Genomic DNA, 19011 nt, shown 5'->3' on the forward strand with positions numbered 1-19011 from the left:
ATTTACAGAGATAAATAATTTCACAAATACGCGCGGGTTCAATACTTCGATATATCGCATACGTATAATTTACAGTTGGAAAAAGAGAGTTTGAAAAAATTGCCTAACGTGCATCGTGTTGTCCGCCCAGCGAATTCTTGCCTTAGCTTACACGCCGCAATGCAGAATTTTCGTATACAATGATAAATGTTTAATAACAGGATTAAAATTAAAACTTTTTAATTGTCGAATAACGCACTTTTATTTTACACTGTTATCTATTTGTTATACCGTACTTCATACTCAGAGAAAAATTCCATAGTTGTGGCAACTATACAAGTGACAACTACACAAGTTTTATTCGTGGAACTGTCACATATACAATAAACTGTATAGTTAAATGTACGACTGTAATAATTATTATTTTTATTACAAACTATAATACAGTTGAGATGCCATTTGTTCATGAATTTATAGTTGTTGATATAATTTTTTTTTCTCTGAATGCATCTAGATAGCTAAGCTTGCAAAGAGCATGTATTGCAAATGTGCATTGCTTAGTATTATATAGAAATCTAGCAACGGCCAAGTCAACCTACTATTTCTCTAACATAAGTCAAGAGTATATAAAAAAAACAAGTAGACCTTGCGTTATGATATGATGACAAGATATGCTAATATTCGTGATACATCATTGTGATTCTATTACGACCGACAAATACGTAATGGAGAAACCAAGTTTAAAAACGACACAGTGAATAGAATCTGTTCTACGGTTATAAATGAATCACTGGTCCATCGGCATGCTGCTAACATTTTGCTGCATATTTGGATACTTAGATGACTTGCTTTTTTACAATGGCACCAGTGACCAACGGGGTGCCAAGTCAAAACGCTGAAGTTGAAAAGTCAAACGCCGGGATATTATCAGGATATAATCAGGAATCACCGTGGCAGTTATTATGAACCAATTTCTCTTATACTTATTTAAATGTTATTTTTCTATGACTGACACCTTCTATGCCACCTATTTTACATAATTTTTCTCCTCAAAATCTCTTCTTCTCTCTGAGAATCGGAATCATTGCCAAAAATGACTCGACAGTTTAATACTCTTTTAGATCTTTACATAAGCTTTTCTATTCATCTTTTAAAATAAATCATACCAATCTCTCGTATACTTTGTATGATGAAGAGCATAAAAATTCAAAAACCCAGGTAAATGTAGCCTTTGTGCTAACTGAGATAATTTTACAGTCATCATGCGAAGAACATTACCGGTCCGGCCGAAGTGAATCCGTCATAATAGATCGTGATCGACACGTAAAATTGCACGTTGAGCGCCCGATCTGCCATCATTCATTATACGTATTCCGATACGAAGTCTAAGGCCTCTATTATCGATTTTGAAAATAATCCGTACGATCGGAACGACGGTGCGTATCTTCGCCTTGGCCGAAGAGGCCATCAGCCGCAACGCCGCTCTGGTCGAACCGGCGAGAAACGTTTCAGCAAATAAAACGCGTATAATTCCACGTCGCTTTTAAAACCTGCGCCACGTATCACGCCCATATCCGGCCTCCCGTTTCCGGTCGCGGAAAGCATCGGATTCTATTGGAGTCGCGGATAGCGATGAGGCGAGGGAGAAAGAGAGAATGACAGAGCTGGAGGAGGAAAAGGACGAGATGTGCGGCGGAAGAGAAGAAAAAGAAGAAATGGAAACTAAATGCAAACACACATACGCGGCGATAATGTTCGGCAACCAGCCGGCCCAGCAGATCTGCACGGGTAAATACGCGCGGACACGCCCGTCGCAATTACACGAGTGCCGGCAAGTATAATGAGGCGTGCGTTTCATTGTGATTTATGCAACCGCTGGGACCCCGTTTGTGTATGTGTGTGTTGTGGGGCCACCTACTTCTCTCTCTCTCTCTCTCTCTCTCTCTCTCTCTCTCTCTCAGCTTAACAGTAAATTCACAAGGGATTATAGGCATGCGAAATTGAAGCTCAACCAAAAAACTAAACATTGGCACCATGCGAAGAAAACTGTCCCTTTCGAAATATCTTTTCAAAAATAACAAATTTTTATGATACCATTTAGAACGGACAATCGGATCATTGGGTTTATTGTGAATAAAATTGTCCGGAAGTGAACGGATAATTCGTATTCAAAAAGTAACTGACACATATTTTCGTCCACTTCCGAAGGTTTTATTTCCATTAGAGATAAAAAACGGGTATTTTTGGACTTTGAAGTAAAAAACTGAATAAAAGACAAGTCTTCTTTACAGAAAAAAATCTGTTTTTTACCAATTATATTGTAATAAAGACATATAATAGAATTTCTTATTTATCATTAAAACGTAATGTTACTATGTTATTTTTATATTACTTAATATAGTTTTATTTATAATTTTTTTTAATCAAGGCAAAAGCGCGCGTTGTGCACTTTAAAATATAACAAAATAAATATATTAAATGTCGAAAAGAATACATATCCGTGCGAGCAAAAAAACTTGCAGAATCGGAGTCAAAAGCTCTTCTTTTACTAAGTTTTTTATCAAAGTTTTTTCTCAAAGTTTTCAGTTTCTATCGGCTATTTTCATTTCTGTTCCTAATAAACCGTGATCAAATTTTTGTTCAATTAAATGATTGTAAATATCTGTTAATCGACAAAAAATCCGATCGCTTCTTCAAATATCTCTTTCAATGCAATACAAAGAGCTTAAATGGTGTTTGATTCGAATTCTATTCTCACTCTTTTTATTCAAAATGGAACGAATTGCAGCGCGCAAAGGTCGCAATCTTTTACAGTGTGATCTGATAAATCTGCGAATTTAAAAGGATCGACAGGAGTGGGTTCTTTGAAAGCGATTATTGTCAACTCGATCCTGTTGACGTCAACTCTCAATTGCAGTTTAACTTTAAGTAATTCAATTATTAAGCAAACGTGCAACGCACAATTCTCGGTCGTTTCGCAAGAGATCAAAGAAATAACGTGTGATGCATCTCTCTCGGATATATCCGCGTGCACCGTAATTAGATGTAAATTTGCCGCCCACTTGTCTTGATTGATTCGCAAATGTCGTGTAATGGGGCGCTAGGAAGGTCAATTCGTTGGTTAAATATGCAATCTCGGGGGGATCATCATTGCCCTCACGGACGAGGAGGTTTCGCATTACCAGCCAGCGCGTGGCAATCGTCGCGACGCGGAGAGAGATATTAACCATAAAGGATCGCAAATATCAATGCGTAATAAATTACCCTGAATATATATAGGCGAGATTATAGGCCGCCCGGCCGGTGATTTAGCGATCATTTTTACACTCGGCCACGTAATACTCTGTCATTAATACTTTTTCTCCCTCCGTCCGCTGCCGTTTATGCGCGTCGAAATAATAATATTTTTGGTTACACTTCGTCGCGAAATTGCACGCGATTAATGTATGACGCGCGGGACCTCCTCTGTATAGTGCTATGCATCTATGCCACAGTTGGCCACATCCCCCAGGAACCTAACGTTCTCGCGAAAACGCGTCTCGCAAAAGGACGCAAGCGTCGTAATAGAAATTGTATATTACTCAGTGCTTCGACGTTTCGCTTGTACCGTAATTTCTTGCGCGCGTTTACGGATGTCGACGGCCATTTAGAGTCGTAATACGCCTCGCTCAACTATAATGTCTCATTCTGCGTAAAAATGCGGTAAATGGCAGAAGAGAGGCGCGTCGCGAGCGTCTATCACCTTTCGAATAACTGAATAAATTTGGAAAGTACGCGTAGATACATTTTCCCGTGCTTATCAAATCCTTGTCGGATTGAGTGACTATTGACCGAGGTATCCATACAGAAACATGAGCAATAATGTAAATAATAGTTGCGAACGTGACGTGTCGATCGAACCGCCTAACGTTAGGACGGACGCAGCATAGATATGAAATGATGAATTGATAGTAGACAGGGCGTTCATAAATCCGCGGTTCTTATCTTGCATCACGTCGTTAATTCTGCATCGACAAATACAGGCGAAGCAGCCATTCCGTGTGTATCTTGAGCGATAAATTGATCGACCTTAAACAACTCGTCAAAATACTGACGCATGACCCGCCCGACATGACAGGCGTCATGGACCTCGCGTGTCCTGTTCAGCCAGTTTAATACTATTCGGTTACATGTATTATTCAATCAGCCATAAGAAGGAAAACACGCGATTTATGCGATCCGCGGGTGAAAGCTATGGGACTTCGATTTTGGGTGGACAGATCGCGCATGATTCATCTTCGTTCCTTCGATTGCGGGTAAACACGAACGGTTAATAAAAAAAAAGTCAAAATAAAGTTTTCTAACAAATTAACCCTCACAATATAATTCGAAAAAATGTAACTTTTATTAGGTATCTCGCGTCCGGCTTTTCCATCTATTTAAAATAATTTTTTATAAACTCCAAAAATTAATAAACATATTTTCCAATTGCTAAAACAAATATTTGTACTTTGTTTTGAACAAAATAAAATGTAATATAACAAGGTTTATAAAAAATTGAATAAGAGTGTTATTTGAATTAAGAATTGTAATAACGTATACAATACATATTTTAAAAATAACTGTAAAATTTTCTAGTTCAGATAAAGCTTTGAAAAAATTCAAAAATTTCAAATCCTGAGAAAATTATTCGAGCATGTAAAAAGAATAAGATTTTCAATAAATGGAAAACCACAAAGCAAAAGTTCTTTTTCTATATTTTGATAAAAAAAAGTATCCTAAAGATCGTCTTGCCCGCATTAATGTGATTTAACACCTCAATTATGCTCTCCAAATTCTTTTTAATTGATGGTATTTTTTTAATTTGTCAAGTAAGAATAGGCATTAAAACATTAATTTAATATAATAAAAGTAGGGCCTTTAATTCGAATAAATTGCTTTGCTTAAAAACTAAAATGTAATATCTATGTAAAATTTGTATAATCCTCTTATTTAAAGTTTTCTAATTTTTCGTTTTTGATTCTTACGTAAAATCACGAAAATATTCTTAAAAACATGATATTATGAAACATGGTATTGATTGCCATTTGGCGTTAGGTAATAACGCAAGAATTTATAAAGCATGTATATTATATGCTTTGTTGAACATAATTGAAATTTTCTGTGGCACAAAAGCCGACAAAGCGACAACTGGCACGTTCACAGAAAATATCGCGATCATATCCGCCTATCAGCATGTAGTCTCGGTGTCAGTTGGTAGTCCGATCGTGAATAGCGCCTCCGTAATAACGAGCTCTTTACATTCCAGATTACACGTGCGGCTTGAAGTGCAGCTTACAAGCGCTACAAAGCAATAAAAGTCGATTCGCCTGCTTACCCAGGCAGTGATATATCACTATTTAATGCCCGCGTAAACCAGAAAACGCATCCGGCAATTCCCAATTTTATTAATTTATCTTTTTTCCCCCTTTTCTGTTCTCTCTTTCCGAAACGCTCGACGGATAATGATTAAAGTTTTTGAGAAATAAAATTTATAAAAAATGAGATATTTAAACGAACAACGTGTAACAATAACATCGTCAATCATGACACGTTTAAGAGCTATCTTCACTTGTGCTCGACACTGTCAAAGTGTCACTGACGCTGAACTTGACCGTTTTTGAACCGGACGGACGACTAGGTTCACCGAAAAGCATGCTCCTTTTCCTGCAAGTTCCCGCGCTGCAATCTATTAGAGTACTGTCGCATTTCTTCAGGTCGCACTTAAAACCCAATGCTCGTTTCTTCCTAAGGCCGACAAACAGGGACCTCGCTTCTGCCACGGTATGCCTCGTCGTTTCCTTAAAAATTGGCAAAGCGCTCTGTTGGAAGTTGCCTATTGAGAGTCCAGCGCAAAAATATTTCAGCGACGGAGGGAAGAAACACACAAAAAACCTGCAACTTCCTCGACGTTTCTTTCATTTTCGTTTTCAGTCGGTCGAACAGTGGCATTTCTCCCGCGGGCTTTGTCTCGGCCTTCTTTTGACGATAGGCTGATTCACGCAACGCTTGCGGTTTGCAGTCTGACGTTTGAGGTCTAAAATATATGTAAAGTGTATAATTAACATTAGTACGGCCGAACCGTCTTTGAGCAGAATGCGTGAAGATGGCTTGTATGTAGAAAAGTGTCCATTAATTCTTTGGATGTATACACGTACGTCTCCGATATGTCTATGCCATTTCTTAATATTATAATATTTATCGGCATATGTGACATGTTCAATTAATTGCACGTTTAATAAATATTGATCAAATCTCGAAGACACATATTAATATTATGTGTATAATTAATGTTGATTAATCTAAATTTATAGTTTGATTAATTCCTTAACTTTTTAAAATAATAAAATTCTATGTTTAAAAAAAAACATTTAACAAGGCAATTAAAATTCTTTTAGCAAGATTGATTATTTAAAATACAAAATATACCCATTTTAACTGATTTCTCTGTACTCTGTGCATAACTTTGGACATTTGCTTTTAGAGGAAGATGATGTCATCTTTTCTATAGATTTGTATGACCTTAATCGTTTCTTGTCAGCTACTGATGTATTTTTTTCCAACTTCAGGTATGTTTCAAATGATTCAAAAGTCAAGGTATAAGTAGAACCATTAACAGATGTCAATTCTTCATCTTTCCTTTCCATGTTATGGGAATATTAATATATATGTTTCTTCAAATTCTATTGTTGAACTTTCTTTCGTTTCTTCTACGAAATCTCTTTCAATTGACCGATTTCTTGCGCTTCATCAGCGCATAGTTTTTCGAAATTTGCGATCTTTTCGATCTATTATTAATCAATAAAAATGTTTTATAAATGTTATTCTTATTTTATTAAATTTATAATAATAATCAAAAAATTATTTGTAAAACTCAAATTTAGTTAAATATTTTATCTAAAATATCAATTAAAATGCTCGAGTTATAGAAGGTAAAATAAATTTTTTTTAAACTATTTTTTTTAGACTTTGAAATACAATATATCTTAACATTTTAAAGTAGAGTTAAAATACAGTGTATTTTCTAAAAATAGCACCATAAATAGAATTTTTTAAAATAAAATAAATTAAGTACTCTTTTCATTAACCAAGATATCTCAAATATTTTATATCCAGCTCATACTTGTAAATGAAGTACTTGAAATAGGAAACGGAGATCTCATTATTGCACTTTCGCGAAGAATTACGATGGTCGTTGAACCCATTTTTAATTCATCGTCAATAGTAGAAGCTGGACTTCTTGCTATTATAAGCACTTTTTTCATTTCGCGTGTCTAAATTGATACGTAAATTCAAAACACAAATTTGTATCTCTTTTTATTCACTGTTTATAAAATTTATAATAAATAAGTAATAATTATATAAATTAAATCTGATAATCTGACCCAACCTGGTTATCATTATTCGCAGATCGCGTGCATACATTTCGGAACCTTTTCGAGAGATTCCTACAGAACTTAACAACTCTGTGATATAAAGCCGAAATTATGAAATATTTTGATTATAATAAAGTTACTCTTTGTAAATGTAGACAAGAAGTCAATAAACTAAAATTTGAAAGTTGAACGTTGTGAAATTCGATTAGTATAATCGATATATTTCACGTCTGATGCATGATCATACGAAATGCAGATGTAATTATATCGTGTGTGTATTATTTAAAAATCATTAATAATTATTCTTTAAAGATAATACTTTTTTATATAAAAAATAAATACCTTATATAAGATTTATCTGTATTTTCGAAAATTAATCTCTGCTCTTATTTCTTGATATTTTTGTCGGAAGTTTGGTTTGAATACAACGAACACTTTTTTCAACGATTGTCTTTGCTCTTGGTTTGTGACTTGACATATTTCTGGCTGGTATTTTCTAAAAAGAATGTATTTAACAGAATTAATAAATGTTAAAAAACGAGATTTACAGACAAGTTTGATATACCGTGTTTAAATCCACGTTCGATTCAAAATCGCTTGTATATTTCTTGCTTTCATTATTTTCTCTGCTAGATGCCTCTTGGAACTTTAATGGATCTTCAAACGTTGTCTGAAAGTTCCGATCATATCGTATTTCTCTCGATGGCATAACTGCAAGTCATATGTTAAAGATTTAACTCTGATAATTCCAGAATAATATTATCAGCAAATTTTAATTGATTTTATTTTCTTATCAATTTGCGTATGTAATAAAATAAATATAACTAGTAAAATAACATATATAATGTATATAATAATTCTGTCTGTTTTACTGTTTGATGTTTCGATCTTTTCTTTAGCTTCATATTGTATGTCACGTATTTCTTTGGATCTACGTGATCTCTCTGGTGTTTTCGCTCGTTGATACTCGTCGCTATGTAGCCTCTCTGGAGTTTTTGTTCTCTGGTGTTCGGCACTTTCATCTTCTTGTACTTCTGTCCAAAATTCAGAAGGAGCAATACTTTGGTCACTCATAACAGCTCTTTTAATGTATCGTTGAGTCGGTTCGTAGCTATTGGTACTAAAAAGAAAAAGATAGAAAATTATCTTTTTTTTTAATATCTTTATATTTGTATGTCTTAAAATTTAGATTTTTGTGCCTAATTTTAATTTTATAAGAATAATTAATATAAAGTATTATAATCTAATTAATAGCAAAATGTAATTATATATTTCAAAAGAATGATATGATATTTTTTAAGGTTAAGGATTTACTTTGTAACTTCAATCAATGCTGATTGTACATCGAGACTGTAATATGGAATTGTATAAGAGTTTTCATACTCGTCTGCGTGTTCCGGTTGGCGATCCGTATACTGCTTGACTCGCTTCGCTTCACTCGTCAATTCTTTCGAAGAAGTTCCGAATCTAGAGTCAGCAACATTACTTTCTTCTTTCGACATCGATGTTACGAAATGACGTGGAGTCTACCGAAAGATATTGTTTATAAGTTAATATTTTCTTTTATTAAATCACAATAAAATTCCTTGTTATATGTATTTATATTTTTATAGTTTTTTTTATTTTAAGAAATACACTCGAAAAAGTAAGTGGAATGACGATCTTCCTCTACATTTCATTTTATCGTTACGTTTATAAAGGTAAAAGTTAAAAGAGATTGTACCTCATCGGTCCCCTCTTCAAGCAACATTAAAGTTACCGAGGCTCCGTCCAAAACCCCATGCAAATGTGGCATCTTTTGTTGACAACAATCGGTCGAACGTGCCTTCAGAATTTTCCACCAAGAATTTTCATCTTCCAAAAACATTTTTATTTTCTCCATTTCCCGCAAACATGTAATTACCGCACGATGAGCCTCCTTCAGATCATTAATTCTAGCCATCGACGATTCCGACAGACTTTCCTCTTGAAACTTATTCTAAAATTCAAGACGGTATACCACAAGATATAATCCAAAGCTAGTCTATTCTTACTTTATTATTTATTATTTGTGCAATGTGTTTGTTAAATTACCGTCTCGTCATGACACTTCGGTCTGTCGGGATCCTGAACGTTTCTCTTCAGTTCTTGAATTTTGTTTACACCACGTTCAACATTGTAAGAACCTGAATTAAATTCGTATACCAAATCCGTACCGACTTTCGCATTATATGTCGTTGGCTGGTAGTACTCTCTTCGTCTCGTGACAGGCGATTTATAACGGCTTTCCAAGGTGCGTGGATTGAAAGCAGCTGATTGAATAACGCGAGTGCAAATCCTGCACGGAGGTTCCTAAAAAGACAAAATATTACGTTCGAAAGGACATATACTGTCAGACATATCCTCCTGATGTACCATATAATTACATTTCTCCAATAATTAAAGGTTTTTAATTAAATCATATTTAATATCCAAAGAAATTTAAAAAATTATATAATTGTAATACAATTTAATATATATATACATATGTAATACATATTTATACACATGTAAAATTAAAAATGTAAAATGTATTACGTACCATTTAGACCAAAAAGTTATTTTTTTATATATTAGTAATAATCATAAGCCATGTCATATTCAAACATATTTTTGAACTGTAGATTTTCGACTTTGCATTTCCTGTTATTCTGGAATATTTAGTGACCTTTTACATTATTTCTAAATTTAAAATATATACATATGTGTGTGGTTATGAAAAGACTAGACGTGTGAAGTGGGATTATATTGTTTCTGTAAAAGGGCAATACTTCAAGTAGTTATTATAAAGTATAGTGGTACACATTAAAAAACTTAAATAACTTATTTAACATAAAAATTTGATAAAATTTTATTTATCACCGTGTCATGATATATTTATGTTTAACATCTGAAGAGAATTTTCGGGGATCATTTGCATGTGCAATTATATTACGAAATATAAATTCAGAATATTATAACAAAGCAGGACTTAATTGCAGATTCTTATCAGTCATAAAGACACACTTGAAGAAAAAGGTATAGCATTGTCTCGCCTCAGAGATCTACGATCTCCGACAGCGTACGGTTACGCTCTAGCGCGAATAATCCCTCCTTTGAAAAATGATTCAGCCGGCTCGTGTGGCTACTAAAAAATGAAACAGCATTTGTACTACGCTGCTGCGACGTTTATCCTGAAAACGGACTTTGCGTCCACCTCGATGTCACGCTTACACGCTTCTTTTCGCGACACAATAAAGTCTCCCACCGCGTTTAATAATAGCTCTCAGACACGTTTATTTGCTTTTTCTTTTACAAACAATATAACGTAATGCCACGCTTAACAAATTGCACAACATTTTTCAGACATTCCGCGAGAAACAATTTTGCACAGCCGTCATCCTCACGTATATACTGTAATCCATATTTTCGTTGACGAGCGGCACATTTTTTTTTTTTTTTTTTTTTTTTAATCAATTTGCTCGACATATCACATCAAATAAATCTTCTGGAAGGTGTTCTCGGAGGTGAAAAACACGTCGATCCGCCGACTTGTTATTCCGGCGACGTGAAAACTCGAGTGGTCTCGAAATACAAAAGGGCCCAAGTCGGAAAGTCGGGAAGCTGAAAGGACGAGCTTGTAAACGGTTCGTTTACGCGAGGGCTCTCGAAAACCGGGGCGCGCGGAGTCCACCCTCGACTCGAAATCTCGCCGGAATCTTGCGCGACTGAACGACCCGCATAATTGCATTGTGATGAGAAGCCGCAAGCCGCGCACGCTCGCATGGCTGGTTCACAATGGGAAAACGTAAAGAAAAAAAGTCAACGAGATTGTGCCTTCCTGCCCGGGACTCTCAAGAGCGCGCGTGTGTGTGTGTGTGTGTGTGTGTGTCAGTGTCTCGCCATTCATTTGCAAAGCAGCGCGGATACCAAGTATATGGGACACCGCATAGATCGGATCGCTTTCTCGCGAACGCGCACGCCGTGAGATGCGCCGCAATGGCGCCGAAATTGGGTCATTCAGGTGCAAAGCAGGGTGGAACGCTTCGCGGCCGTTCTCCCCTAATCCCAATACCGGGTCGATTTTTCACAACCGCCGCGTCTCCTCTTCTCGACGAAAGATCCCTCGTTGCCACGCCGTGAAATTCATTTCACAAATTCGTCTCCCTCCCGCCGCGGCCTCGGCTAAGCTCGACCGTCCGTATAATTAAGCAATAAAGCATGAATTATCATAAACACATCCTGCATTCCTAGATCCATTTCAATTTCCGGAAGAGCGTTCCTACGTCATTGAAATCATTTCCAGGCAAAGCGCACGCAGACCGTTCCTGAGAAATGTAAAAAAAAAAAAAAGAGGACGCATATTACAACAATGCGTATTAATATTTTTATGCGCTGAACGCGAGATCGCGTCCGAGGGACACATCCGTGACGAATGCATCCGCGCCATTCACGAACTTAAACGTCCCGCGTGAGCCCACCTTCGTCCACGATCGTTTCTCTCCTTTTTTTCGTTCTTTCTTCTTTTTTTTTTGTTTTGTTTCTTTACAAACGTTGAGAACAAAGTAGGAGGAAGTACAGCCGCATTAAGGAAGTTTCACGGCGGGCACGTATGTAACCGGCGGGGAATGCGAAGCGTGCGCGCGATAAAATTCAGCTCGTAAATCTTCGTCGAATGGATTGTTTGCGGACGTAAGCTTACTTACCCCGAAGAGGTTGCGCCATCCCGAAATTGGGTTATTCAAGTGCAAAGCAGGGCGTCGATGGCGTACGAGGGGCGATCCTTCAACGTCCTCTCCGCTCCCAAGGAGAGAGAGAGAGGGAGGGAGGGAGAGAGAGGGAGAGCTCTCTCGAGTACTTTTTCCACGAAAAATACGGATTTTTCGTGCGGAGGCGCCCGTGAAAATCGGCTAGGTGAGTTCATGAATTTCCATGTGAAACGAACCGGTATCCTCGCGTTAATGTCGCATTATCATCGCGTGAACGACGTGACCGTCGCATCCCCCTGTCGGTTTTTTCACTTGAGGTGTCACCTCTCCGTGATATTATACCACTGGAATTTGAAATTTTCAAAGCTTTGAATACGGAATCACCTCTGTAAGCAGATAAAGAGAGTTGTCGTTGTTCTTTTTTCCATTTTCTTTTCGAAATAATCTTATTTGTTCGACACTGCAACATCATTTCATCTACATCTACCTGCTCATGATAAATAGAGAAATCTGTGTTATACATAAATGTGGCAAATATAAGGAGTTTTCTCATGTTATTTATTGCCGTCGCTTTCCGCATAGCGTCGTTTTTGATTCTGCGTCATAAATTCCAATCGAATTAAATTCCTTGCGAGCGCACATTGTACGAAATGCACACGCATATTTACGGAGAAAGCCGTAAGGGCTATTAAGCTACCTACCACATGCTGCCCCTCCATCTCACATTCAATTCGGCGATTCGTAAAGAGTCATCTAAACCAATTCGGCCCGAAGTTTTCCAATTCTCCGGCAGAATTGTCACACCGGGACGCCCATTTTTATTAAACGTTTTCACGCCCGCGCTTTTTGTCGCACACAGAAGCCACCGGGGGGACAATGGAAAGCGGGACGGTCTAAAGACGGCGAGCCGCAAAGTCAAAATAAAGTAATTGTTACCCCTTGTCGTGATTCTTATGTCCTTCCCCCGGGACTTTTCTCCCTTTGAAACATCGTATTAGGTAAAATGATTTCCTTCGCGACCGCTCCTTTAATCCCACCCAAGGTGTCCCCGTATTTCTGCCCGGTAGATTCCCAATAAAGGGCCCCGGTGTAAACGTGAGATGTATCATCTCACAGCATTTTATAACACTCCATGGAATTGGATGCTGAAAATGTGCATAGTCATCAAATGCATCCCGAAATGAAGCCTGCAGTTTACATTTTTATGCGTAATTTAATTTTACGTTTTTTTTTTCTTTTTTTTGTAATATGTTGTTCTGTATCTTAACAATACGATTTCTCGGGCCAAAGCTGCCGAAGAAAAAAACTTAACGGGACGTATATAATTAAAAGAGTTCAACAATTTTATTTCTTTTCTGAATACATATTTCTAAAGTTTAATATCTTAAGAATATTTCTATAAAGTTTTAAAACAATCCAATAGAAAAAAAATTAAAAAGTTACATAAAATTATAGTCGACCGCATCGATGCACAAAGGAAGAGATTACGTCGCAGGCGACAGAAGGCAAAGCGATTTTTTAGAAGCATTCTCCAACAGAAGGTCAGTTTTATAACCCTAAGAAGACAATTCACTGTAAAACTCTTGATGTCGTAAACAGAATATAAACTTGAAACGCGTTTTTCTCAAAATGTGGTTTTTAAAACCACTGTAAAAAACCGCGTGACCATGTACCTTGACAATAAGGCTACTTGTAATTTACTTTTTCTAAGCACTAAATATTAGTTCGCTACATAGAATTTTTTTACCCAGACGACACACAACATACATCTGATTTTGGACCATTTTTGGTCTAAATGTCCATTGACGTAATACAAATGTTTCGAGAACATTACTGGACGTACGTTTAAAATATATTCACATTGAGACGTTTTAAAAATGTTTATATATGTTTGAACAAAATTCTTGTGTAAATAATTGTAATTTTTATACATGTAATAGAAATGATAACATGTATGACAAAATTTTTTTTTTTAATTGATGTAGATCAGATTTAAAATCTTCATGAGCTCACGAACTTCAACTCTCCATTGCCTTCATTGCCATAGCAAATAAAGATAAACAAATAAAAAGGATAAAAGGGCCTCTTAATCTTAAATAAAGATGTTAAAATTATCTGAAATTTTTTAAATAATATAATCCTTAATTCTTGTAGTTGACAATGATCGTTGATTTTTACCAGCTACCATTTTGTTTGAACACCATATTAAAAAAAAACATTACATACGTTAACAACTAAATTTGTGTTTTAATTTTAAAAAAGCCTGTTTATTTGACTTTCAAATGAATTTTGTAAAAGCAGTAATGGTTGTTTTTTTAAAACATAACTTGACAAGTAAACTTTTGACGCATCTAAAGGTGTATATCTCTTTTAAACAGAGATAGATGTATCTGTAATAAATATTTGACGTTTCTTTTCACAGTGGTAAGTTTACAAATAACTTCTTTTCTCTTCTAAACCTTATAAATTTATGTCCAAGGGAAAGTAACACATTTACTACTGATACTCAATTATCTTTTAAATTACCACTTCGCAATGGTTATTTTTTTTTCATTCTTTAACAGAATATTGTGTATATTACACGTGTGAAATACAGTTTCCAAAACACAGATGTGTCTCAAGAGAAAGCACTCTTTGTCTACGGTAATAAATATTTCACACCAAGTTTTTATTTTTTGGTAAATATACAAATAAATAACCTTTCTTCCTCATACCTCTCAGATCGAACGAAGAAAACGAAGAAAATACCTGCTTTCATGCTACCGCTTTCTTTCATCTTTATATGGACATTGCACATGTGTTCTACTGCTCGTGTGTGTTTTGTCTAATGCATGCGGCGCGTGACCTAATTTTCATTTTAGGTTTCCATGATGCTTTCGCACAAAATGGATCTTTTACAAGTCCTTTGAATTTTGATCGAGTTTCTTATCAATCGCAACGTATTAGGCCTATTATTTATAACTAATATACATTCTATTTAAAATGAAATTTATGTATTTTTAAAGGCACCAGTAAACTAACAAAAACGGGAAAACTAAAGATGAAATAGACCGGACGGTAGCATATTATAATAGACTACAGATATACAATTGAGTAGAACCCAAACCTCCGGACAGAAATCTGCTTTGTCACTCATTTGCTTTTATCAACTTCGCTTCTTTCACATGGCGTGTTAGTCTATTCCATAATGGGTAAGGTCTTTATTTGAAATTTGGCAAAAACGAGAAAGAAAGTTATTTATCTCTAGCTGCAACAAGAAAGAAGGTTTATTGTCAATATTAAAATAGAAAAAAGTAAAGTTTTGTTACATGTGCGTCAAAAATATCCTTTTCGTGGTCCTTTACCGGCCGCAAAGTCGTTGATTGTACATGGATACTTTGCTCGTACAAGTAACTCATTCTCCCGTCAATCAAGTGTACGAAAAAGTCACGCAATAATCATTTCGGCGCGACAATTCTCCCCAAATCCCGCACGCTTGATCACTTTGTCAGAGATTGCTTCGTGTCCCAAAAGATCGAGTAACTATTTCATAGATTAGATGATTAGAACATGAATAATTTTGAGACGCTGTCGTAATCGTCACATGTCATTGCTTTATGAAATCATCCAAGCATTCAGAAATCGTTCGGAGTCAATCGGTTTGAACGTGGCATCCGACAAGACAAGAAGTCTGTGAACACTCTGGGTGGCCGTGTCGTTGTTGCATTCTTAATATTATGCAGACCGCATCTATATAGCGTTCTCGGCTCGACACGAAAAACCTTTTTGTTGAAAAACTTTGTTGCCGGCAAGAAAAATCGCCGTAAAAGAACTGTAAACCATAAAATAAATATCTTTCCATCGCTCATTCTAGTTTGAGCCACTGCATAGATGGCGCAAAAAAATAAAATTGTTTTTAATCAAGTGATATAGATCAACCATAGTGATATAGTTATTAACTTAACATATCCAATAGCATTAGTATAGTTTGTTTATTACATTCGTATCTTAATTGTTACAGATATGATATTAATATGATTACAAAGCACAAGTTAAGAGATTTTAATGGTATCCTTGACGAAGAAAGAAATCCATAAGAAGAAATCAAGAGGGTTTAAATCAGGAGAATGTGATGGCCATTCTAACTCTCCTTTATTGGTTAGAAATTAGCATTATTTTATATACATTTATGATTTAAGTCTCTCGATCCTATTTCCTGTCAATTTCTAAAGTTTCTATAAATGTTATTAATGCAGTTAAATGCAGAATAGTCTTTGAGACAAGTCGTAAACCACGTATCTTATTGAAGAGCTGAGACAGATTAATGTTTTGAATTTTCCCCATTTTTCCCTTCGATAAACCTAAAGGTTCACCCTTAAATGATGTCGAAGGGGCCATCTCGGACACCAAAGTGGTTTGCGGTCCCTTTCGTGCCGATACGTGCCATATAGATCATTGGGTGTCGCTCTGTTTATACCACAGACAACCAAATTATCGTAGGTCTCGGCTCCTTGGGATCTATTAAGTGTGCGGGTCTTTACAAAAGATCTAGATAGATCTGGACAGAGAAAAAGGAGGCAGCAGTATATTTGGACCCAGGCCGTTTTAAATTGCCGACCATTGATGTCACCGCGTATACACAGCCGACGCATCGTCTTGTTGCCCTGTTTAACCTATTTACAGCGCATTATTGCGTGGATCATCATCTGATGTACAATATTACGGTGGGCCGAGGTGCGAGAGATACATGCATTTTTATTGCCAGCTATCGCGAATGGATGTCGAATTCGAAAACTAAATGTTTATGGCATGTCCGCATGTTGTTGTCACAGGGCACAATTCTATTATTACATTTTTACATTCTAAAAATTTTAATTATGCACCCGAATAGACACAATAAATTTTCCTTTGCTGTTATTCGTGCCTTTGCCATTACTTTAATGTGTGTATCTTCTTGTTATCAGAGACGAAATATTTGTTACGCGAGATATTTTGTGCATTTAATAATAAAATAAATCTCACACACGCTACCTATCTGAATAGTCGCCGCGTAAAGTATTTGACAGACGTTCGAAATCGAACCGGACTGATCGTCGTAAGCAGCAATGAGGGGAGAAACGGCCGATCTGTACCTGGCTGGTTTCGAGGCGGTCGAGGCTGCCAACCGTTAATGTCACCGCAGAGAGTTCCAACGGTGTTTGCACTGTCCGCACCATCCGGGGCGTGCCTTCGACAGCGTAGAAGCGTATGGTTATCCCGGTTGCCCCCTGCCTTCGAGAAGACCTCATCGATCCCTATCTCGCGACACCATGACATCCTTCTCTTGATCCGCCGACATCGGCCCTCGCCGATATCTTCAATTCTCTCTCTCTCTCTCTCTCTCTCTCTCTCTCTCTCTCTCTCTCTCTCTCTCTCTTCTCTCTCTCCGACATCCCCGAAGGCCAAGCCACCCTTCCTCACAACCGGTCCGCCGCGACTCGACCGCTCCTCACAAGACCGCGCCATCGGGATGTCTCATTTTCAGATTGTCTCGTTTCAATTCCCCGGCCGCTTTCTCAGCGACGGATCACCGACACGCATACCGGCGAAATTACGCGACGAAAAAAGATTTGTTCCTGCAAGCGAACCGAACATTTTAATGCCGTCGAGAATTGAAGTTGACTTGCACGAAAGCAGATCGTTACAGATTTATAGAAATCAAGGTTGAAAGTTAAGTTCCACACTCACTTTCAATTCTTTTCTTACATTTTAGACTTGTGTTATCCTAAAAAAATACTACTGCGTCTAATTTTGCTGCAGATATTAGGACAGTGTTTGTTTTATTTAAAGGACCTTTCAATTTTTGCGATCCAATTCCCGGCTCGTTAGCGATCGAGCGTCCTTCAACGTGATAATTTCGATACGCGGCGTAGCCCGAACGAGGTGTCCAAGGGCAAAGTGCTAATATCGCTTGCACCTATCGCGTTTCGAGATCGAAACATCCTCTTTCCGTGGGGCGATCTATCAACATCGCAGCATGCGCGTCACGCACACGCACTTTCGTCTCACACACCGCGTTCATTCTCCAGAGACGATCAGTTGAAATCTCCTCCCCTTTCCCCCCACCCCCCACCCACCGGATACTATGTATTCATTATCGCTCGCATGTAGGGGCGTACACTTCTAATGATTAGCCGTTGTTTGGTTACGCCCTGGCAACGGCAATCGCGAGATGGCAGAACAACCTTCGAAGCCTATCAAATCCGCATTAGCGTGTAATGCTGCTGAATGTGTCTGGCAGTTGGCGCGGCAATAAAAAGAATTCCGAGATTACAAGGAAGGAATTTTCAAATTAGAATTATCCAATATTCCGAAATAGTGTTCGATGATTTAAAGGCGACCTCAGTCTAGGGACTAAGATTCAGAGGGTTACATATATATAGTTCGGTATTAGTTATTTTCCTAGGTGAATGCTAGATGGATCTGGAAAAACTGTCCAGAATCTTAGACCTTTAAATTTCCACACGAGCTGTTCACGATATAGTGAGATGATAGAAAATCTGAATTAAAAGTATATTAATTTTTGATCAGAATTACAAGAATAATGCGAAAACCTTTCTCGACAAATGAAATCGAAAGGCAAATCGTCTTCCGTTCGATCGACCGTTAAAGTTCGGGTTGGCGATCGAAACGTTCGGATTAACCTTTCCTCGACCGTTTCCAAGCGGCCTCGTCCGCCGCATTGCGAATACACTTGGAATACGAGAGTGATTAAAGTTCGGCGTTTAAGAGCGAGCGTCTACGTTTTCGTGACTCCGTAATCATGGAAATTCGCACGGTGCTGTTGTTACGAACGGCGAACCGGTCGTTAGGCAAAATTGGGGGGGGGGGGCAACACTCTTTCCTTCCCTTCCTTTCTCTCGGTCTTTCTCTTGCTCGACTACAACGTTAGAGACACCGCTGACACGCGTTAA

At 37.2% G+C, this 19011-nt stretch overlaps 1 protein-coding gene across 3 annotated transcripts; it reads right to left on the minus strand.

Annotated features, from left to right (window-relative positions):
- Positions 1-6405: 6405 nt before the first annotated feature.
- LOC105838478 lies at positions 6406-17973 on the minus strand. 3 transcript variants are annotated; one of them, XM_036284592.1, is made up of 9 exons: positions 9934-17973; positions 9447-9704; positions 9097-9351; positions 8688-8899; positions 8246-8493; positions 7939-8084; positions 7716-7869; positions 7136-7271; positions 6406-6785 (listed from the first exon to the last, which is right to left on the minus strand). In XM_036284592.1, the coding sequence occupies exons 1-7, from the start codon at positions 9934-9936 to the stop codon at positions 7747-7749; spliced, it is 1245 nt and encodes a 414-aa protein (XP_036140485.1). In that variant the 5' UTR covers positions 9937-17973; the 3' UTR covers positions 6406-6785; positions 7136-7271; positions 7716-7746. The 3 variants fall into 3 exon arrangements, with proteins under 3 accessions (XP_036140485.1, XP_036140484.1, XP_036140486.1); XM_036284591.1 differs by having other exon boundaries at positions 7121-7271; XM_036284593.1 differs by having other exon boundaries at positions 7121-7271; positions 8757-8899; positions 9934-17972.
- Positions 17974-19011: the final 1038 nt, after the last annotated feature.

Source organism: Monomorium pharaonis, chromosome 3 (genome assembly GCF_013373865.1).
Source record: "Monomorium pharaonis isolate MP-MQ-018 chromosome 3, ASM1337386v2, whole genome shotgun sequence".
Taxonomy (NCBI): domain Eukaryota; kingdom Metazoa; phylum Arthropoda; class Insecta; order Hymenoptera; family Formicidae; genus Monomorium; species Monomorium pharaonis.